At 46.0% G+C, this 24,293-nt stretch overlaps 1 protein-coding gene across 1 annotated transcript in view; it reads right to left on the bottom strand.

Annotated features, from left to right (window-relative positions):
- The window catches only part of LOC126536325 (cell adhesion molecule Dscam1-like), a 400,621-nt gene that overhangs the window by 17,200 nt on the left and 359,128 nt on the right, over positions 1–24,293 (bottom strand). The window contains exons 21-25 of the mRNA XM_050183244.3: positions 17,379–17,564; positions 13,191–13,490; positions 10,558–10,728; positions 8,638–8,882; positions 4,591–4,675 (exon numbers count right to left, since the gene is read on the bottom strand). Of these exons, the coding sequence (XP_050039201.1) occupies positions 4,591–4,675; positions 8,638–8,882; positions 10,558–10,728; positions 13,191–13,490; positions 17,379–17,564 (987 nt within the window). The remainder of the gene's footprint in view (positions 1–4,590; positions 4,676–8,637; positions 8,883–10,557; positions 10,729–13,190; positions 13,491–17,378; positions 17,565–24,293) is intronic.

Genomic DNA, 24,293 nt, shown 5'->3' with positions numbered 1-24,293 from the left:
CTGTGTTTGAGGCGAGAGCTATGTTAACAAATCAGGAAGACGACTTTGGGGATGCCAGTCTAGAAATCTGCTTGCCACTTACCATAATCGACCTGCATCGCAATAAAACACCACCCCTAGCTTCGTTGCACTTTTGACTGTGCAAATCGACCTATAACTTGCCGAAAACACTAAATATATGAGCGTGGCCAGCGGGGAGTCAGGCTGTCAACATAGTGTGTCAACACATGCTGATGTTTCCCCAGCGATTTTCTCAAGCCAGTCATGCTCAATTCGTGCCATCCGACCTTAGACAAACATTCTAAATGCATGGCAGGGTCATTGAATATTGTTCCAAGACGTTTGTAAATGGCACAGATGCGATGGTGTGCCGGCACCAACACTCAAACCGTAGAATTATCAGAGTGTCGTCGACAACGGTGCGCCAAAAAACTCTCATTTTGCGAACTTCACGGCTGCACACCACTGGAAAAAATTGCCCAGTGATCATGCAAAGCCCCTACTGCAAAACCGTTCAGTTTTCACGATCGCGCTGTGTACCCACAATGAGTGGCTAATCGTTTTTTGAGCCCAACAAACACAACTTCAGACTCTAACTATGGCATTTGCAGCGCTTTTCAGTGCGATACTCTCGTAGTCTTCCGTGACCTTTGCACCCCCCCCCCCATATAAAAGCGGCGACTGACTTCCCCTCCTCATTTACTCTCCAGTCTGCAAGCTGTTTGGACCCCAGTCACTCCTTTCACTCGCCTTCATGGTAACTCCTTGCCTCCTCGCTGCCAGTTTCGACGTCACTACTCGTCCAAAGCTGCCCTTTTCTGGCCGGCCTCCCGAGCACAATCTTCCATCAATTAGTGCCCTTCCACGGTTCCTGATTCTTGGTCTCCACAACTCTGATCACCTTTCTTGTGCTACATGTGAAGCTGATGCCAAGCCCGCCATTGCAACAGTTGCCATCACCAGCGTGTACTGACGAGGAAAGCGAGATGTCCTGATGACATTTTGAAGCTTTTGCCTTCTGCGTCGCCCGCCACATTCAGTCACTTTGGCGTCGATGGCACATGCGTTTGGATCAGTGCTGCAGGCCATGTGATTGTGTGTTAGTGGGAGTGCTTCGTTAAGCGTGCCTCGCGTGTGCTTTTGTAGTCTGCAGTGATAAATGGCTCCGTCAGCCTCCGGGCAAAAGTGTCCGACTTTGGAGCAAAAAGTTCAGCTGATAAAAGAAGTGGGAAAAGGTGGCCAGCAGAAAACTGACATCACCAAGGAATTCGGCATACTGCTGTCTACTTTATCAACTGTATTGGAAAAGAAGGAAGCTGTGCTGGATGGCTTTGAAGAGAGCTTCTCAGCTAAGAGAAAGAGGAATCACGATTCAAAATACCCCGAAGTGGAAGGTGCACTTCTACAGTGGCCGAAGAACATCAAGAGTGCAAATCTCCCCGTACATGGACCTGCACTTACTGCAAAAGTCGAAGCTCTCGCCCTCCAAATGGGCCATAAAGATTTCAAGTGCAGCAATGGCTGGCTTGAGCGGTTCAAGAAACGACACGGGGTGACCTCAAGGTCGATCGTAGGCGAAAGCGCAGCCGTGAACTGTGACAATATAGATGTATGGCGCCAGCATCGGCTCCAAGCTCAACTTGAAAACTATGAAGACAAAGACATCTACAACCTAAACGAGCCTGCATTTTTCTACCGGATGCTACTGAATCACACCTTCACTACCGCTGGCGGATCCTCATCCAGAGGAAAACAGAGCAGGGAGCATGTCACGGTGCTGTTTGGTGCCAATGCAACAGGCAAGGACAAGCTTCCCTTGTTGATAACGGGGAAGACGGAGAAGCCGCGGTGCTTCTGAAATGCAACTATTCCCAAGGAATGCATCTACAGAAGTAACAAGCGGACATGGATGACAGCTGCAATCTTTAAAGACTACGTGTGCCTTCTGGATAGACAGTTCGATGCAAAGCATGAGCAAGTGCTTTTCATAGTTGACAATCGTCCAAGCCACGGGAAGATTGACAACCTCAAGGCGATCTCTGGGGAATTTTTGCCTGCAAACACAACCACGGTACTGCAACCAATGGATCAGGGCATCATTGAGACCACCCGGAAGCTGTACTGCAATGCCCTTTTGCAGCACATGCTCACAGCGTATGACGCCAGCAAGAGGTACAACACTGATTTGCTTGGTGTGATCCATTTGCTGAACTTTTCATGGAAAGAACTCACAGCTTCGCAGGTCACCAGGTGCTTTGCGTATGCTGGCTTTTTCCACGCTGTTATCAGCGACCCTGACGATGACCAGCCTGTCGATGACCAGACTTGCAGCGTTCTATACGAGGCTGTTCATAAAATTGCTGGCCAAGAGGTAGAAGGCGACTTCCGAGACATTCGCATTGGCTGACGCTGCTTCTCCCGTGATTGCCCCACTGATGGATGCAGAAATACTAATTGACACTGTTGGTGGCCCCAACGAGGACAAAAAGCTGGTGGACGAAGAGCCACGTGAAGTGCCAACTATGGTGCAGACATGGGAGTACCTAAGGCTGCTGCAAAATAAGCTGGAATGCATGGGTGGCAACCACAGCCTCATGCCATGCTTGGTCAAATTAGAGCACAGGTTGCTCCCCCCCAGTAAGAACTGGAAACAGCCAAAGCTCACTGTCTTTTTTGCACCTGAATAAACTTTTGCTTCCCTGAATACATTGTATTTTGACTTCCTTGCAATTGTGGCATAATTAAAGCTCAACTGGCTTAGCTTTTCTCAAGTGGTTGCTTGTATCAAATTACTGCTTACAACAAATATTTTGCCATCCCACTGACTTCGTTAGAACGAGGGATTACTGCATATAATGGTGATAAAACAGGACTGTTCTTCCGGATATTGTCGTCCAAGACGCATGCACACAAAGGAGATGCGTTTAAGGGTAGCAAAAACAGCAAGCTGCACCACCATGTCACTTGCTGCCCATGATCCCTCTTTGCAGTTCTTAGCAGTGCGATTCTTCAATGCTGATAGCCACGGCTTGTTCATGCGATCAGAGTGTGCAGGAAGCATAGCTAAACAGTTAAACTAGTCAACACAATCAGCAGCCAAATGGAGAAAGGTGGTGGGGAAGAGCATTGGCTTCCCCACCATCATGGTTTTCTCATAACAGCTCTGCCATCCCCCTATATTGCTTTTTTTCATGTAGCCCGGTTATAACAATCATTGGTTATAACAACAGAACCTTTATGGCACTTGAATATTTTTATAAGTGGGCTTAAATGTATATATTACTTCCAACACCTTGTTTACGCGGGGTGCAGGAGTATGTACGAGGGTGCATGCATTCACAAATCGAAGGCTTTGGAGATTTCGATAGTGTCTTGCACCTCTCTGTTGATTTGTGAACCATGTATATTTGTACAATGACCAGCGAATATATTTCTGTGCTGTCATGCTGAAAGGACCTGTCAGTGAAATGGACTGTCAGAACAAAGGCCTCCTAAATGATCTTGTAACATGATTACTAAACACATGTCTTTGGAGCCAAAAAGAGAGCCAGCTTATTCTCTTTCCTCCCTGTAATCACTTGATTCACCTTTCTGATTCATTGCTGTATTAATGGTGAGACAATGCTGGTGGAACACAAACCCAAAATAAATATATTACCACAAATTTGGAATATTTGTATGTATATTTGAGTAATGTTAATGCACACCTTTTCCCTGAGCAAAGCACACGAACTCGCATGACTGTAACAATATGTATAGTACTTCAGCTTGCCACCATCACATGTAGAAGTGCCTTTTGCAAGCTGTATGGCAGTACAAAGAGGTAACACACATGTCAGTTTGAGTGTTTAGTTCTAGAACACTAGAAGAAAAACAATAACGGAAAAAGAAAAGCACATGTGTGCAGTGGTTGTGGCAGTGCTCGAACAGTGATACATAGCAAATAGCTGTTTTATCTTCCAATCTTGTGCAGTCAAGTAGAAACATAGATGTGTAGTGTACGATATAGTGTGTGTATGATATAAATATAAAACCCCTGCTGATGCTTTGTCATCCTGTGTACCTTTGCCAAAATACTTTTTCAATATTAATAAGAAGAATAAAGTGTGAAAATGTATTCGAGTAATTTTGCTGGCAGCACATAGCTGTAATCTATCACATTCCCGTTTTGTATTCTCCTGCTGCCAATGCATTGGACCACTCCCATTTGGTGACAATATTGTGCATATATGACGACACCAAAAACTGCAATTAACACTGAACATCTATTTGCTGTAAGAGGGCATGTTAGAATTGTGGCAACATGGCAACCAATTTACTATCTAAGCCTCAAAATAGAAGCTATGTGAAACAAGGTGATGGATTGACGTAGAAGACAGTTAAGAGATGACTTTGACCGAGAGAGTCTTTCAGACTGCAGGTGAAAAGAACAGCACTGTTGAACAAAAACATTATCAATTAGGGCAGAGAGGCTTTTCGCAACTAAATGTACAAAGAAGTTTAAGAGCAAAAGGTGCAGAGCCAAACAGAAGTGCTTATGCCGAGTTTTTGTGCTTTTCTTGCCTCACCTAGACTGTACAGAAAACTTACCTGCTTTTCGAGGGGTCTGATAAATGTTGGACACAGGAGCTGGAGTGCCATCTCTCATATGTGAGTAGTTGTCTTCTTCAGTTTGCTAAAAAGTAAAAGCACAAGGCCTTCAAGTAGGACTGTCCAGCAGATGCAGTTCTTAGACATATAGCATATTCTGACAAAACACCACTGCCTTTCAAGCTGCACCCACCCAGAACACAGCCCAGTTTGCATTGATAATTTATTAGTGTGACTTATTGGAGTACAAAATTTGGTGCTTTAGTATACCTGCTGTAATGTAATGTAACTTATAGAGGTATAGCAGAGCGTCATTAGTCCGATTCCAGTTAATTAGATTTTTTTAGTTAATTTTATCCCAGCCAAATGTCCCGGCTGGAACCCCTGCAGTTCTATGGGCTCAAATTATCCTTATTTAAATCCTAAAATTAGCCTTTGCAAAGAACTTGAACCTGACCAGTCAGCATGAATATGGGGATAACCCCTATGAGGGCTCCAATAGTGACCTCTTTAGTGGTGATGTCTGTCTGGGTTGAGCTTAGGGGGGGCGGTGAGTCATCTGACGTTGAAAAGGCCCATTTTCGACGTCCCCTAAGAAGAATTTTCAAGCAATAACCATTGCGCACAATGTCTCACTATAGTAATTACCCGATTCTAACCCGCCCGTTCTTAAAAAAAAATTGGGCCGAAAATTGCTTGCACGGTGCAATCGACTACAAAACCAAAACCGCCTTAGCGGTGTTTGTATGCTTTACCGCATAACACAATTGTACAGCGGTGAAGCTGGCTTCAGAAAAACCATGCGGCAAAGCTGACATTAGGAAAATAGCTGCCTTTGTGCAATACATATTAACATATTATACCAGGGTGTCTACCAAGTTGACACTTCCATAGTTCCCAAGTTTTCGAGGTATTCCCTGAGTGCCTTTGCAAAATTTCCTGAGTGACACAGAAATTTGCTTTATATTAAGACTTATACAAGACTGTTTTATATCAGGCTGACACCATGGTGCCCGATGTTATCACTCTCTAGTAAGCATGTTAAAAATAAATAAATGACTTAATCCAATTTGAATAGTAAGGAGTAGTGTTTATTTCATTCAAAAAGAAAACAGAAGGGAGGGCTTAGTAAATTCACAGCAAATAAAATATCTTTAAATAAAATGGTACACTGCAAATCGAGTCAAACATTTTCTGATACGAATAAAAGAGATGCATACTGAAGAAAATATTTTCGAATAAGAGCTATTTCTATCAACTGATAGCAAGCTCATTGGTATGAGGCCTGAACTTTGTCACAAGTGAGATTCTCTCTCAGCAGCTGAAGTCAACCTCAACTGTCCTGACACACTCTCAGCCCACACACAACGCATCGGTGTTGCATTTCCCTGCTTTAAAGAGTTTATTTTGGTTTGGATGAGGGACACCTGCATCTTGGCGTCAGCCAACACTTTGTTTTTTGAGCTCAAGCTCCTTCAAAGAAACAGCGACAGACTTCCTTTCTCGTTCATTCTTCAATGCGTCAGTCCCCTCTATTCTCGCCCTCCTTCTGTCACGCATTCGCCCCACAGACTATTTGAAGCATCCTCTTGGTCAATTGTAGAGTCAGCGTCCGATTTTTCGGACTCCCTAAGGGCCGCAATAACGTCCAAACAAAAATGAATGCATGTTTTTTTACTGCCCTTAAGGGCTCAAATCGCACAGGCACGTCTGAAAAAAAGCTATGAAGGCCTGCCCTTACACTTATTAGGCATATCGGTGCTCGTAATGTGACAGGAGATGGCGTGTGCATGCGTCTATAATTAAGAAATACATTCTGTGTCCAGTGACAATTGCCCCTCCTTACACGTGTTAAGGTTCACCGCAATGCTTTGCATACGCATCACCGCATCACATTTCTGTATTGAGGCGAAGCTGACTTTCAAGAACTGGCTTATGCAATGCGCTGTGCTTTCCGAGCTTCAAAGCCAATCGTGAGGATTACAAAGGTGGAGTCGGTCCAATTGCTGACAGCGGCGAATTCTTTCAATCAAAAACATGCCACAAGAAGCTTAATAGCGAACGTCGAAACAACGAGGCATAGCGTTGCCGCAGTGGTGGCCACTGCTGCCAGCAGATTTGCGTGCGAGAGCACCGGTTCAAAGCGGCGAGATAATCAATATGGCGGCGGCAGTGGCTTTGATTAATGTCGTTTCGGACCTGCGGTCATGGCAAAAGGTCAGAAAAATCGAAAAGCGAAGGGTTCTTGCGTCTGAAATTTCAAAACGTTTCTATAAATTGACTCTATGGGGTACGTGGTGGTGCCGCGAAGCCGTTCGAATTATCGGGCATGTCCCAAAAAATCGGGCGTCTGGAAAATCTGTCGCTGAATGTACACTGGCAACTCCTCCAGCCGACGACAGGGCGTCAAAGATGATTCGTTATGATCCCTCTCTATTACTCGAAGCCAGCATTAGCGCAACTTTCGTTCCCTTTCAATAAAATTACAGCTAATTTTCCCTGATTGAAGCACGAATTCCCTGAGATTTCCCTGAGTATTTTCAGACTATTCAAAATCCCTGAGAATTCCCGGTTTTCCCAGTTGGTAGCCACCCCGTTACCCTTGACCATTTTTCTTGCTAAACAAATGGTTGCACGTTAGATTTCTACTCTGTTTAGTAGCTTCAATATTATTTCTATGTCAGCTTTCGCCTTTGGACACACAGAAAGTGGGTGCGCTTTTGATTAGGGAGCATGTTAGGATTGGGCAAATAGTACTACCAAATGAATTAATGGTCTGTTTCAGCATTTTTCTGCATCTTGTTAAATATTGGCTGGGACCTCTTGCTGGGACTGAATTAAACAAAACATCTAATTAACCACAGTCAAATCAACAGAAGTCTGCTGTATACTGCTAAATATGCATGTACTGTATGACAAATAAAATACAAGCATACTTTAGCACAAAGGCATATGTTAGGGGCAGCTCAGACATGCTAAGTCAAATAAGATTCTAGGATGTCAAGCACGGTCTGCACACATTTCTGGATTCAAATGTTTCGTCACTAAACAGCACGCATGAAAACTGCACAGAAAGCTAGGACCTCTTTGAATCTCAGCACCTAGTTGTGCTGCAGTGGAATGTTAAGCAAAGTGTCTTTTGCTGGTCTATATCAAAAGTATTAGCCACTAATGCCTTTTCGTGAGTGAGTGGTGTGTGGCCAAAATGAAGGTTTCATTGTGCCTCGTGCTTCCGTTTAATTGTGGAGGCTTATCCGCCCTGGACATGTGCCAGATGTTAGCAAACAACAGTGGCTCCTCAAAACTGGTGCTGGTGAGCTTATGGCTTCATTGGCAGAATGTCTGCCTCTGAATCAGAAGTAAAGACAGCTCCTCTCCTAAATCTACCAGTGGTACGGACTGTTCTTCCCTTTCGCTAATTGTATAACCATAATTTCAGCCTGAAGGTTAAATTACTGGCCTGACGAGTAGGTGCAGAACTTTATTTGCTGAGCTGCTAATAAGCTAAAAAGTAAAAATGAAGCATCTTCATCAAGGCAAACCTAACAAATAATGACGGATCATCTTAGCAAAGGTCAGCTAGACTACAAAATCAGCAGGACACAGTGTGAGCATGGCTGTGAGCACCCTACTCCTTTTTCTAAGCTGTCTTAATAGCTATATTCATATGATACATATTTAACATTCAGAATGTACTGATATTTATTCAATGGATCTTGACCAGCCAGCCTGTATCTCTGGATCCACATGCACTTTCAATAATTTTGCTTGAAATAACAAACTTGATTTCAGTAAACTGAATTGAACATGAATTAAATCCCACCTAATGCCAATTGTAGTGCACAACGATCAGTAAAAGGTAGTTTGACTGTTAGAAAGACAAAAAGCTGATCACACTGATAAGAATTAATGGTTTGAAAGGTTAGGCATAAATTAACACATGAACCCGAGAGTGCTGTCCTTTTTGTTGTTCCTATGTTTGTGTTGCTTATGCTTAACCTCTGAAGCCATGCATTTTGGCCACATTAGGGAATCACGAAAACGTACCCATCTTGGGTAAGGTACTTCGTAGATGTGCTCCCGCCTCGTTCTCTTGAGCGTCTGTGCTGCTGCTGCCTCCCCGTCTGTACAGCCACCCCCTTGCTTGCCGAGTGCCTGCACCTGACCCATGGCGTAGGGTGAGGGATAGTAGAGCTGCTCCTTATTGGGGCTGGCACTCTCCAGGCTGCTCCCAGTCTGCTTAAGAATGGACAGGCTCATTGCCTCCAGGTTCTTGTCTTCAGAGCATGCATCTAAGGAGAGTCAGACAAAAAAAGAGTGAATTTATAGGGACAACAAAGTAATAGCAATAAGTGACTGTGTTTTATGACAAATAGCCACAGATGAGATTATGCAAGTAATACTTGAAGCTTTAAATGAAGCCCACTTACAGTAGAGCCTTGTTGATGTGATCCCGTTACATACAATTTTCCCGGGACCAACTTTGCAATTCAGAATACAAAAATTGACTCGAACAGTTATGCTTCTTTCTTTACCAGTTCACATGTTTCCGGAAAACAAGATATTTTGGCACCGATGCTAACTACATCGCCAAACAGTAATTGCACGATATGTTATCCATTTGCTAGGTCACATTTAAAAAGGAAAACGCACGAGGCGTGCCCGATCGAGAACAGTATTTGCCCTCCGCAGCAGCTTTCTTGCAATACTCGCCTGCCCACCTCACATGAAAATACTGGCACACATACATTTATTATTCCAGTATCAGCCAATATCCTCCCAGGTTGTTACATGCCACATTCACAGCTATCACTACCAACCCTACTGCGATAAGCATCTTCACCTACATGTTACACAGCACGTAGGGCATAGAGCTTAGTAGAAGCGTATTGCACACTTTTAATAGGCGATAACCCAAGCGTGCTGCCATTCCCTGTAGGTGGCACGAAGCGTGCATCATGTTTCACTTTGGTGACGTTGTAGGCATCGCGTCCCACCGTCACCCACTGACTCGATTTCATTTCGGTTTCCTGTAGCCATTGTGAAACGCTATGCACAGAAAAATAGCAACATGGCGCAAGTCTTGGGTTGCTCAAGCCCCAACTGCTTGATGTGCATCAATGACTCCTGCCGCAACGATTCACGATGAGTGGGCACATCAAGACTGGCAAAAATTCTCTGCTTGAAAAAAGCTGCTGACCCATGCAGAATTCAAGGAGCATAAATGTAAGCTTGCCAAAGCTGCAGGAACGGCAATGCATGTCTCGGGCCATTCAAGCCCCGAAAGTGCTGCAACCGTGCTGAAATGAATTGCGCAACACTTCGTTTTACATAGATATCAACTAGTACAGTTGAGTCTATCAAATTCTTTAGTGACCTCGAATTGCTGATTTTCTTGTTAGTACGTTTCTTCTTGTGTTTTGTTTCTAACATGTATGAATGGGGTTCATCATCATCATCAGCCTAGTTACGCCCACTGCAGGGCAAAGGCCTCTATTAATTGAAGCAAAATCTTTGCGAGTGAAGAAAAATTTGTCTTGGCACGGGAACTGAACCTGGTACCACTGCATTTTCCCTGAGCAGTTGTTCTAACAAATGAGCTTACCAGAATGCTGGTAGCAGGCATCACGGTGCTCAGTTAACCAACAACTCAATATGTGGAAGCATTTGTTGAGAATACTAATTCTGCAGAAATATGCAAGACTGAGAAAGATGCACAAAAGAAATGAAAATTATTTTTTTTAACAATGAAGCTTCCTTTCTGAGAAATCAGTATGGGGGATTCTTGGGGGTACATCTCTTGGTCTATTCTTACATATATATCTATGCTATATCTCTGATATGCTAAAATGCTATAAACCATCTCCATTTCTCGGCCCATAACTGATCCCTGAAACAGCCACTAGTTTAAAACTGATTACTGTAACAGTTCTCAGCGAGTGCATGCAGAAGGGAGCTTGCAGTTACCAATGAAGTGGTTAGGCACTGCCTGTCTTCGTCTCCGTGGTATGATGAATGCCAGTACAGCCACGATGAGCACGATGACAGCCAAGACACACAAGAGTGGCACCATGATGCTGACACTCTTGTAAAATGCTGGCTTCCGTCCCTCCAGGCTGTTCAAGGGAGGAATGCTAGCTGCAATAATTAGAGCAGTAAAACTACATCAGGTCTGAAATCAGATGAAGAACATGTGAAAGTGTGACAGGACACTCCGCACTTCAGAAATCTCCTTCCAGAAAATGCAACAGAAATACTACAGTGGACATCCAATAATTTGACTCCAGTTAATTCAATTTTTCAGCTAATTCGATCCCAACCACAGGTCCCAGCCATTGCCCCTGCATTTTTAAGGACCTAAACTTTTGTTATTTCAATCCTAAAACTGGCCTTAGCAGGATAATTTGAACTTGACCAGTCAGCAGGCGTGCACCTCACCCCTATGGTAACCCTAATAGTGATGTCTTTGGTAGCAGCGTCTGTCTCGGTGGAACTTAGGGGGCAGTTAATGCATTGAACACACATGACCTCCTGTTGAAAACATCCATTTTTGGACTACCAAATGAATCGGCGGTGCGTTGTGTTTTTTCTGCACCTTGTTTAATTCCACATGCCAGATATTTCAATAAATTTTGGCGGTCTCGTCGAGGTTGAATTAAGGGAAGTCGACTGTATAGAATATGCTATTACTTGCCTTGTCCAAATGTCCTTTTTTATAACCTCACAAATGAGCCATATTGAGATTCAATGAATTGTGCATAAGCGATAAGCTAGTTCTGAGCAACTTGACTTCAGGTGACAACTGAGACTGAACGTAAAAGTGTTGAACTACATAATTCATTTTTGATCTACAATGAATTCATTGTGCTGTTATAGGTACAGTAAGTGCAGTTCTTCTATCATACAATTAATTGCCAATTTAATTTAACCAGGGCTTGCTTAATTGCCTGCCATAGAGCACACTAGTACTATTCGGCAACAGAGGCAATAACGTGGCACTGGGCTTCAATATAGAGCTCCTCCAATTTTACTAACAAAACTGCTGCCATAGCGCTGGCATGCTGATGCCAGCGTTACGACAGCAGAGGTTGCACTGAGCCTCGAAGTTGTCAGGATGTTTGCTTTTCATTCTGCCAATGTGAAAAAACCTTTGTGAAAATGACAAACTGTGGAAAAACTGGAGATAAAGCAATGTTGAGCAGGTAAACAAATAAGACCGGGCTAAAATAGCATGAAATACATGGAGAATAAGCAAGAAGGAAAGTTCAATTTTATGTGTATAGAAGCAGGCAGTGCATAATGTATACATGACATAACACAACAAAAAGTCACTAAAGGCAGAGCAAATGAAGAGTGTGGCACTATGTGAAGGATATTCACCAGTAGATATGAGGTGATCATACAGATAATTTTGTTGTTATCCAAAGTGGCAATAGTATTGCATATTTCTTTGATCTTTTTTGAGACAGGCAAACAAAATCAGTCCTTTTCATGAGGGCTAAGAGTGCTTGCCCAAATCTCCTGGGCAAGGTGAACACTATGCTCACCTCACATAGAGCTCTAGCAAATACGGCGACTACAGGTGGCATTGCAAACCAGAATTGTAAATGTGACAATCAACGTGCTCACTCAGGTGGAAAACAAACGCACGATTAATTTATTATGTTGCCATGTTGAATTACTTTCTTGTGTCTGTCCATAGTAAAAATCATTTACTGGTCTAGCAAATCGTGTTTGCCAGAACAGCTTAAGCAAGAGTATGTCTTACCATTTCACAGTGCATGAATCCTAGCATGATTGCTTTCCTCCACCACTGGAAAGCTGCCACCTACAATCCCACAGGTTCATTTTCTCCCCAATTGTTCTCTTAAACCCAAGCTGATGGTAATAGCTTTCTGATGCAAAAGAAAAAAGAGCTGACCACCAATTCCTCTTGTAAATACTAAATGGCAGCTTCACATGCTACTCCTGGGCTTCCCTAGAAAAGGAGCTGCAAGAGAATGAGTCCATGATGGCAATATTCTATTCCAATTTCATCATTTCTCAATGCTTCATTATTTACTCAAACAGTATACAGCATAAGTTTATTGGAATCAAGAGATTATTTCTAAGTTGGTGCACTCGCATACCTGCATGTTAAGGCACATTAATGTTCAAGATCTCGTCTATGTTCACCAGTTAAATGCAACCTAAAGGGAGCTTACAGATATGTTCACCTTAGTACAAATTCAGGTTAACATTAAAACAAAGACAAAACAAAGACCTTAAACCGTTCAGCTAAGAATATTTGGCCCTACAGAGCTCACCTAAAGCAAAGTATATTGTAATTGATAGCGCATATCCATCCTGGATCCTTTATTTCTGTGCCATACCATTTGCAAGTGGATCACTATGTGTGTACATGGCTCGAAACTGTTAATAAAATAAAACACAGTTTTATTTTACGGTCGTTGTCCACTGATGCAGGCAGAACAGTTCAGAAAGCAGCATGCAGATCTTATAGTTGCAAATAATGATGTGCAATCATGAGCTGAAACTAACAATTGCTGTTGACTGTTCTGAGGTCTGTCTCACCCACATTATCCGACTGTATATGTTACCTCCAGTTCTGGTGAAAGTGCTGAAGGTATAGTCGTGTTCTGTTGTTCCCGCCTCGCTGTGGCTCGCCAAACGTAGAATGTACCACTTCCCGGGCACGAGGTCGGGCACCACAAGCACTTTTTGCTCGGCTGGAATCGAGTCAGACACGAGCACCCAGTCCTCCTCGCCCACATCCTGCACCCGGTATTGCACTGTGAAAGACTGGATGGGGCAGCCCGCCGCACTCCAGCTGCTCAGGTGCACCGTTAGCGTCGCACCATTCACACTGAGCACGGCATCACGCTTGGGTGCCACTGGTGCTGCAAGGGCCACAAAAGACCAAAGGAATTACAATGCATACATTGAAGTATGGTGGATGCCACAGAAAACAACAAAACGCCAACATAAGCAAGCGCACACTGGCACTGGCTTATGGTTTAGCTAACAGAACACCAGCATCAAAATCGAAAGGTAATATACTAGTATATAACCTAATTCCCAGTTCAACTACAGGTGCAGAAAGTCCTTTTTCCTCCTTTTTCTAGGCTCTATTGCATGCTGGCCAGTCATAAATTGCATTCGGCATGAATCTGCACGACTTTTAAAGAAAACATATGATTGGCACTGCCAGCAAGCATGTAATTGTCAAAAATCGTTTTGAGTAAGCAAGCTTTGGGGTTAGTTTAATTTATTCACTGCAACAAGTATAGTAGTTCACACTAGAATGCCCTCTATGCCACAGGATCAACAGTTGTTGAAGAAGAGATGTCTCTGGAGCCAACGTTACCACAAAGGGCCCTGTCTTCATCTCGGCCTTGACGTACACACATAGGTCAGCAAGATAAGTAGATACTCATTTAAACTGACTGGCCAATATTTTCGCAAGCTATGTACTAGCCGTCACTCATGTGCACTCATGCTCATCAGCATTTACTCCCATTCCAACTCAGGCTGACCAACACACGCTCGTGTTCATAGCCGCTTCAATTCACACTTATAAGCATCCACTCATGCTCATACTCATGCCAACTCCCACTCATCAGCATTCATTCACACACATATGCTCACGTCTGCTCACACTTGTATGCAGTCACCCACGCTGATACTATGTCCACACAAACTCACCGTTACTGACTTTCGTTCATACTGATGTTGACTGGCACTCCCTCCTAGTGGTACTTACATCCACTTGTACCCTTCATAACTTACTAATGCTCTATCTCATGCCTGTGACTTCAGTGTGCAGCAAGAATGAGACAGTGTACTCGTGAGTCAATATGCCAACCTATGCGTAGACAAGGCCCCTCGTCGACAAAACGATGGCTCCAGAAACATTGGTTATTCGACCACTGTTGATCACATCAAGTCTCCATTTTACTGTGCGCATCTGTATTATTTGGATCTCTATGCCATATGTCCCTCCGCAAACGCAAACTTTGAACCCGTGAAATTTATGCACCGAGCACAAATAAAAAGATCGACTAAGGATTACTGTTAGGGTAGTTTGTTATGCATAATGTCAAAACAGAGCAAAGCCTTTCCAGTCAGTACACTGTCTCTAGCCATCTTTTTATCATGCTTCTGTTTCCTGAACATGAAGGCAAATCCTCTATCCCACACTGTTTGCCATTTCACTATTCTCAATGAGGATTCTGAAAACAAAAGGTATCCACAAACAGGAATTCAACTGAGCTTGTACCACTACGATCATCCCCTATTGGATTGGTTTACCATAAAGAAAAACTGCAGGGTAGGTTCATGTGAAAGCTTCTGGTTATGACTGCAACAGAATATGGTATTCTTACATGATAAATGCTTGTGAAATCACCGTGGTCTTACTATAATAATTTGCATTTGTACTGAGTTTGCATTATCAAACTCAATCCTGAGAAGACGCTGGTTAGAAAGGCCACAACCAGTACAATGCCACCTTTGGTACAAGCAAATAGCAGTCAAATGCACAGTAACTTTCTAGGACAGGAAGCTTCAAGAAAAAATAAATAATACTTCTAAACGTTGTCATAAAAAAATTTCATCCAACAGGAAAATACCTTTCGATATTCATTTTAACCATATATTTGTTGAATGCTGTTACTGGCACGGAATATTTTAGATTGAGTTCTTTACACCTGATAATTCGCCATGTCTGAGTTCACTATATCAAGGTCGAGCCCATTAGCTTCCAAAGCTGGTGAATTGCTGGGAACATTAAAGGAGGCTATATTGCCAAAGGTGGTGATTCGCCGAGTTACAGGTGCTCTTGGTTTACAAAGCTTTTCGTTGATGGCACAACAGCCAAAATACGCTAGACCAGTTTCGAATTGTTTTCATAAGATGGCACTATGTGTCCACTTCAGCATGATTTGAGCATTTATTTTCAGTTGATACTTGTAACAGAAACACATGTTTCGGAATGTCTGCCCTTTGAAGCAGCGCAGTGTGCACAGTTCCCATGTCATAATCTGCGGAACCCTCGCAAAAAAAATTCATCATGGCCATGCGAAGTATGCAGTGCAAAAAAGGAAACAATATGACAACAGGTGAGAATGTTAAATGAGCGGTTCTCCTCTACACATGCTTGTTTCAAGCATTTCATGCGTTAACATTCTTAAGGTGATTGACGCACTTGTTGGAGGTTACCCACATACGTATGTACAGTCAACAGCAAAAGTTTGCGGGATGCGCGAGCGCATGGCAAAGCGACCCTCCTCCCCTTCTAGCAGTGAACCCTTGGTGTCGAGACCGACGCCTGCACGCATGCGCGTCCCTCCGAGACTGCAAGCGTGCATGTTTCCGCACTTCCCCTTTGCGCGCTGGCGATATCCGAATGTAGCCGCGAGGTAGCCCTCTTGCGATATGCGCCGTGGCGGCTTCGACGGTTGGACTTCGTTTATACAACGGAAATCAATTGTCCATTTTCGTCTTGCCGGTCTCCTTCTATAGAGCGCATCTTCTGCCACGCTCTTCTGCGGTAGAACGCATCGTTCGTAAGAGGAAAGAAACAACGAAGATTGGCCACGAGAAGGTGCAGCCCAGAAAAAAAAATTACTTGTTGTGTTCGCCACCGGGCCAGACCTATGTGTCAGCGCTCGTGAGTCGACAAAAAGCGGCCGCAACAGCGGCCGCAAGTTCACGCTTCTAAACACGCTTCACACAGTTTCGCCCATCGAAGCCGCCCCAGCGCATATCGCAAGAGGGCTACCTCGCGGCTACGTTTCTTATATCGCCGGTGCGCAAGGAGGAAGCACGGGAACATGCACGCTTGCAGTATCGGACGGACGCGCATGCGTGCAGGCGTCGGTCTCGACACCAGGGGTTCACCGCTAGAAGGGGAGGAGGGTCGCTTTGCCACGCGCACGCGCATCCCGCAAACTTTTGCTGTTGACTGTACGTGTGTATGTGTATTTCATGCCTATAGTACATCAAGGTCAGTGAGTATCTTACATCCAGATGTTTGTTCTGTCATTCTCTTGAGTTTTATAGAAAGCAGCAATGGCTAAGGTTGCCAGTGGCCATTCTGCAGCTGAGCACGAAGTCATGGGTTCTATTCCTGGCTGAGACAGCCAGGAATTGAATTTGAAACGCAAGAATGCTCATGCATCTTGCCTTAGGTTCTTGTAAAAGCACCTCTGGTGGCCGAAATTATTACAGACTAACTTCTATGGCACCTCTCATAGCCTGTGAGCTACTTTGAGACATTAACCCTGGCAAAATTGTCAGACCGAAATCTCCAACACTAGGCTTCGTTATAATATAACAAATTTTTATTCGATAATTATTTACTCTTTAGCTTGGTCTGATTGTGTGTGACACAAGCAGATGATAGTACATGCATAAAATGTGCTAATTTATCAATAAAATTTATCTGAAAATTAAGCAGCTGTCTCCATCACCCAGTGTGGTCTGTCCAGGCTTCAACATGTTGGTTTGCCATTAATTAATCAACTAGGGCACCTGATGCTGTAGCAGTTTGCACTAAATGGGATGTGAGGAAGATTGTGCAAGACGTGGTAAACACAACATTTCTTCATTAGCAGAGCATCGGGACTCAGCCCTTTTCGCTTAGTGTCTCAGCATCAGGACCCTAAATAGGGGAGCATTTTGTCATTTGTAAAACACTATTTCTGTAACAATGCAATGCAGAATGAAACCGAGATCTAATGTTATGAAAAAAAAAGAATAATGTAAGAAGCAGAGTGCTAACTTACGTCCTCCCTGAGTCTTTGCTGACATCACTTCACTGGGGTCACTCTTGCCCATCTTGTTGAATGATGCCACATAAAACTGGTAATTTGTTCCACAGAGAAGATCTTGAAAGGTGTGTGTTGTCTGGTGAGCAGGAACCTGATGTTCCTCCCACGTGCCATGTTGAACCTTGATGTAGATGTAGTAACCTATGGCACAAAGATCATAGATCAGAGCCAATCCACAATGATATGCAGTTTGAAAAGCTTGCTTTGTGAGCTTTGTGCACATATTGCAGACTCCCTTCAAGATGAATACGGTGAAGCTGACTACTCAGAGAAGCTCAATCATTTAAGGAACATTATTTATCTTTTGGAAAATATGAGAAATAAGAAAACATTCAGTGTGTGCAACACCCTTCAGATATGTACTCGTGTAATGAATACTCTACGGTACAGCAATGAAGAACCTTGTGTAACACCAAAATATATGCTGCAAAAAAAAAAAGACATTCTAGGTAACATACTGTTCTGTATCCAATAGTGCATCATACACTGCTAATACTACACGGCTACATCGCAGCTCCACTATCAATATGGCACCAGACAACAAGTTTCAGTAGTTCTGAAAGGCCATGCGTTCCATCCATACAAAATTGTGTTGTGGTTCCTTTACAGCCCACATGATCATTGACATAAAAAAATTGGCTGATGACGACGCTTCTTGGTAATATGATCTTTGAGCGCAGGTGCTGCCTTATTTCAACAACAGGCAACCGCATACAGAACATGCAGTGCCGAACGGAGGCGACTCTACGTTTCGGATTGGGCAGCACACACTGCGATCCGCCGCTATCGAGCCGGCGCTCCGGCGACATGCCATTTTATAGTGGATAACCGCTGTGGAGAGGGGGGGGAATTAGCAGTTATTATTTTTAATGTTTCTTCAGAGGTGAGATAAGGAAACTGGTGGAGAACAGGGGCACTGAGTTGAGGTCACACACTCATTCACTTACAGACAGGCCTCAATGTGGCTGCACAAGGTTGGGGTGGGAAGTAGAAATAAGGGGACGAAACGCTATAACTGTCTTTGAAGTCACCGCAACGGCACTGCGCCAGGTAAGGGGAGGTATAGGGCAAGAGTGGAGGCGGGAGAAAGACAGCCAGGAGCAACAAATGCTACTGAGGAATGCGCCCAGCAAACGGGGAAGTTAGAGACATGGCTGAGAGCCGTACAGCCATGCGACGTGAAGACGGAAGAGTGGAGAGCCATGGATCACGCATGAGCTGGCAAGGAGCACCCACCGCCAGCACTACGGCAGTATCACGACAGCGGGAGAAGGGACAGTGAGGGCAGAGTGGACGGTAGCGGCGAGAGTCACCGCAACGGCGCTGCGCGGAGGAATGGGGCGAGAGAAAGGAAAGAACGCATGATCCGGCATTGGAGGACAAGGGGAGAGCAAGGCTTGTGTCGCACGCGAGAGATGGCAGCAAGAGCGCGTGCAGCTAGAGCAGTGCGTGGATGATGATCTGGGTTACGGCTAGGCCGATGGCGGCATGAAACGCGGGAACAGGCGCCAAAGAGCTGCGTTCTAAAAAAAAGTTTGCGTTACAAAGATTTCATATCCGACTTTAGACAGATGTGGGGACTGAAAGAATGCTAAGACAAGCATTTGGAAATGTACTACACGTTGGTAAGTGCAACTCGTGGATTATACTGAAAGCTTTACTGCGAAGCTGTTAAGGGGAGTTCCACACAAAAATTTTCACGCAGTAATGAGAAACGCTAACAGCAGTGAAAGCCAACAGCAGTTTGGTTGGTATTAAATGTCAATCAGAGAACAGCTAACAAGGCAGCCTGAGTCAGATCTCCGATGCAACTGTATGCCCAGGGATCGGTGAGAGCCACCACTCAGAAAAGCCAGCAATGCAGCCTGTTACGTTTCGCCTACGACGCGCAGTATAGCCGGCGCGGATGCAACGGACGCCGGGGCTTCGTTCAAAGCGGCGGACATTTTGGCCCGTTCGGAGCTGCCGCAAAGCCTCCCCGCCAAGCGCGTCCAGGCGTGTTTCAGTGCCACGTGTCTTCGTGTGTGCGTGTGTGTGTGTGTGCCCACGCTTGTCAAAACGCGGCAGCCGGGGAGAGGAGCTCTCCAAGTGTGAAGCGAGGAGGTCTGATCGGTGCCGGCTCGGCGATGCGTCACTACACTCGTTTCAACGTGTCTCTCAGCGTGTCCGTGGCGCCGTCACGTGCGCCAGTGACGAGGCCTTCCTTCTTGCCCTCAACTCCGAGAGTATAAGAGCAGCTGCTCCCGGACGCCGAAAGAGGCTCCGATTTCTTCTGTTGAGTAACGTGCTCTCCCGTCTCTCATTTCGGTCGACCTGACCGGCCGCTCTTTTGCGATGCTAGAATAAACAAGTTGTTCTGTTCCCAGTCGACTCATGCTTTGCCGGGACCTTCGGATGCTTCCAGTTGCGCCCCAGGCCGCCAGGCCAACGCTACCCTTGGGGCTTGCGACCCATTTGCAACAACGGGCGTCAGCGCTGAGGTTCCAACAACTCGTGCCAGCGGTGCGATTACGACAACTGGCTGGTAGCGGTGAGATCGCGACAACGGAGGCCAGCAGCGAAGATATGCAGTTGACAGTATGCTGAGCAGCACAACGACCATCCGGGAGCAGTGCAACGAGCCCTGTGTGATGACTGGTTGCCTGCAGCGGAACGACTGCGCTGAATTCTTGGCTGCGAGGTTTGGTGAGTGCGGGACTTTCTTCTTCTGAGTTTTGCCAGGCTTTTGTTAGTGTCAGAAACAGAGCTGGTAATTGTGGTTGTCGTTGCTGCCGGGTTGGTTTGCGGCAAGACAATAGAAGGCAGTAGAGAAAGCAGCATTCAGAGCAGCCATGGATTTGAAGTCGTTGCGCAAACCGATATTGCTGGAGCTTGCAAGAGAGTTGGGTCTGGATGTCTCAGACAAACTCAGAAAACCAGAACTGCTGAGGGCTATTCTTGAGTTAGAGGCTGAGGATGACGAGCTGTCGGAATGCCTTGAGACCATTGAGGAGCGGGCAAAAAGACAGGAGCGCGAACTTAAAGAACAGAAAGAAAAAGAAGAGCGTGAACGTAAAGAACAGATAGAGCGAGAGCAACAAGAGAAAAAAGAAGAGCGCGACCGTCAACACGCTTTGGAAATGAAGCGTCTCGAGGTAGAGATGGAACGCGCTCGTAATGGAAGTCAGGCACACGGTGCAGGGGAACGAGTATTGTTCAAAATGACTGACCTGATGCGGCCGTTTAAGCTTGGAGAGGACATTGGTTTGTTCCTGGTTAACTTTGAGCGAACGTGCGAGAAGCAGGGGTTCTCTCGGGAAACGTGGCCACAGCGCTTGCTCACTTTGTTACCCGGCGAGGCGGCCGACGTAGTCGCTCGCTTGAATAGAGAGGAGGCAGAGGATTTCGACAAAGTGAAATCGAGTCTGCTAAAAAAGTACAGGCTGTCAGCGGAGGCTTTCCGTCGGAAGTTTCGGGAAAACGAGAAAGGCAGAAGTGAGTCATATACAGAGGTTGCGTACAGGCTTATGTCAAACATGCAGGAGTGGCTCAAAGAAGAGAAAGCGTTTGGTGACCACGAGAAAGTTCTGCAGTGTTTCGGGCTAGAACAGTTTTATAGTCGGTTACCTGAGAACGTGCGGTACTGGGTCTTGGATAGGCCAGACGTTAGTACGGTGGCTAGAGCCGCTGAGCTAGCCGAGGAGTTTGTGACGCGTCGGGCTCGCGGAGCTAAGGACGGTCAAAAGGGTGAATTTGGCTCCAAGTTTGAGAGGCCGAAGTTCACGCCCATGAGAGCAAAGGGGGACACACGTAGTGCGGATGCGAGTGAAAGCAGTCCGACCGAACGTAAGGAGACGGCGGCAACCGAAGCCGAACGCAGAAAGCGGTTCGAGACGAGGCAAGCGCGCGTTTGTTATACGTGCCAGAAGCCGGGTCACTTTTCGGCGCAGTGTCCAGAAACAAAAACAAAAGTCGTGTTTTTGTCATTATGCAGCACTGACGAGAACATGAAGCTTCTCGAGCCTTACATGCGAGACCTCCTCGTGAACGGGAAAGAGTGCCGAGTGCTTCGTGATTCCGCAGCTACAATGGATGTAGTTCACCCCTCTTACGTAGAAGCCGATATGTTCACGGGCGAGTGCGCATGGATCAAGCAAGCCGTGGAAGCTCATAGCGTGTGTCTGCCCGTAGCAAAAGTGCTTATTGAAGGACCTTTCGGAGCACTTGAGATGGAGGCCGCAGTGTCATCTATGCTGCCCCCCCAGTACCCGTACCTATTTTCGAACAGGTCCGATCACCTCCTGCGCGAGAAGGGGCTTTTGTTTGGTGAGGCTAGCGTTCAGGCCTTAACCAGATCGAAGGTTCGGGAGCTCGCTGCAAAGGCGGTAGTTGCAGGGCCGACGTTGTCGTACGATGAGAAAGGGTCAGAGGCGCAGCAAGCTGATATTCAGAGCACGCCCGAACTGAATAAAATTGAGCCTGTAGCGTTAAAGGCACCAGATACTGGAGAGGAAATTCCCGATGCGGGAAAGTTAGAAGAGCTATCTGCAGATTTGCTCATCGCGCCTACGTCAGATGGACTTAATAGGTTGCTAAAAGCCAGCCGGTCGGCTTTGATAGCCGAGCAAAAGAAGGATGGCAGCCTAGAAAACATCCGCTGCATTGTCAAGGAAGGTATCGCCAAGAAAAATGCTCACTTTGTGGAAAGAGGTGGGGTCCTGTACCGGAAGTATCTAGACCGCAGGGGAGTGGAGTTCGATCAGCTGATCGTGCCTCAGTGCTACCGTCAGGATCTGTTGCGCTTGTCGCATGGGGGTTCGTGGTCCGGACACCTAGGAGTTAAGAAAACTAAGGACCGTCTCTTGCAAGAGTACTATTGGCCAGGGTGTTTTCGGGACGCAGACCACATTGTGAGGACATGTGACACCTGTCAGCGGGTGGGCAAACCAGGGGACAAATCGAGGGCGCCGTTGAAGTTGGTACCTATCATTACGGAGCCTTTTAGACGGCTCGTTATTGATACAGTGGGACCTCTGCCGGTAACAACCACGGGGTACAGACACATTTTGACTGTGATCTGCCCAGCGACACAGTTCCCTGAAGCAGTACCGCTTAAGGAACTCAGCTCAGTTGAGATAGTCAATGCACTACTGTCCATATTTGCGCGAGTTGATTTTCCTACGGAAATCCAATCAGATCAGGGCACAGTGTTTACTAGCGCTTTGACGACAGCCTTTCTCGAAAGGTGCGGGGTAAAGCTGTTACACAGCTCAGTGCACCACCCCCAGTCGAATTCCGTTGAGAAGCTCCACTCCGTCATGAAGCGCGTGTTGAGAGCATTGTGTTTTGAACATCAAACTGACTGGGAGCTGTGTCTGCCTGGGGTGATGTTTGCATTACGGACCGCGCCGCATGCGGCTACGGGGTTTTCGCCAGCTGAGCTGGTGTACGGTCGCTCGCTGCGATCTCCGCTTCGCATGCTTCGAGAATCGTGGGAAGGCAGGGGCGACGACCCAGTCGTGGTGGAGTACGTGCTTAAGCTCCTGGAACGCTTAAGAAGGGCACAGGAGTTGTCAGGTGAAGCAATGGCAAAGGCCCAGCAGAGGGCCAAGGTTTATTATGATCGGACAGCCAGGGCCCGTCGTTTTGAGGTGGGCGATGAGGTCATGATATTGCGCACATCGCTAAAAAACAAACTCGACGTGCAGTGGGAGGGCCCAGCACGGATTGTTGAAAAACTGTCGGACGTGAACTACGTGGTCAGTCTGCCAGGAAAACGGAAAGCACAGCAAGTTTACCACTGTAATCTGCTCAAACCCTATAAGCAACGGGAAGCAGTAGTGTGTATGATGGTAAACGCTCCCGAAGAGCTTCCGGTCGAGCTTCCGGGACTAGGCTCAGTGACAAACAGGAAAGACATCGATCAAGTCATTAGTGACTTAATCAGTAAAGCATCGCTGTCGCCTGAGCAGAAAACCGAACTACACCAGCTCTTACAAGAGTTTCAAGGTCTGTTCTCTGAGAGGCCTGGTAGGACTTCTGTCCTTACTCATGACATAGAACTTACCTCCCCAGAGCCAGTACGATCCAAGGCGTACCGGGTGTCACCCCGCCAGAGCGATATTATGGAGGCTGAGGTAAAGAAAATGCTACAGCTCGGTGTTATTGAGGCGGGTGAGAGTGATTATACCTCCCCTTTGATTTTAGTTGAGGTACCGGGCAAGGAACCTCGTCCTTGCGTCGACTACCGCAGGCTTAATTCCATCACTAAGGATCAAATTTATCCGATCCCTAACATCGAGGAGCGCCTTGAGAGAGTGAGTAGCGCTCAGTTTATTTCCACCCTAGATCTTGTCAGGGGTTATTGGCAGGTTCCACTTACAGAAGAGGCTAGTAGGTATGCGGCGTTCATTTCACCAATGGGGACATTCCGTCCTAAAGTTTTGAGTTTTGGTTTGAAGAACGCGCCATACTGCTTTTCAAGCCTCATGGATAAAGTGTTGCGGGGACAGCAAGAATTCGCTTTACCGTATCTAGACGACGTAGCGATATTCTCCGCATCCTGGCCTGAGCATATGGTCCACTTGCGGGCAGTGCTAACCCGCCTGCGCGATGCGGGCTTGACAGTCAAGGCTCCCAAGTGCCAGTTAGCACAGGCCGAGGTTGTCTACCTCGGTCACGTGATTGGTCTGGGTCGTCGCCGCCCCTCTGAAATAAAGGTGGCCGCTGTGCGAGACTTCCCGCAACCGCGCACGAAGACCGATATTCGGTCGTTCTTAGGTGTCGCCGGCTACTATCAGAGGTACATCCCCAGGTACTCAGATATCACGGCTCCCCTGACGGATGCTCTAAGAAAGACAGAGCCGCAAACAGTCGTCTGGGACGAGACAA

Source organism: Dermacentor andersoni, chromosome 4 (assembly GCF_023375885.2).
Source record: "Dermacentor andersoni chromosome 4, qqDerAnde1_hic_scaffold, whole genome shotgun sequence".
NCBI classification, from domain to species: domain Eukaryota; kingdom Metazoa; phylum Arthropoda; class Arachnida; order Ixodida; family Ixodidae; genus Dermacentor; species Dermacentor andersoni.
Note: the sequence above shows the minus strand (reverse complement) of the source record. Positions and strands in the feature narration are given on the sequence as shown.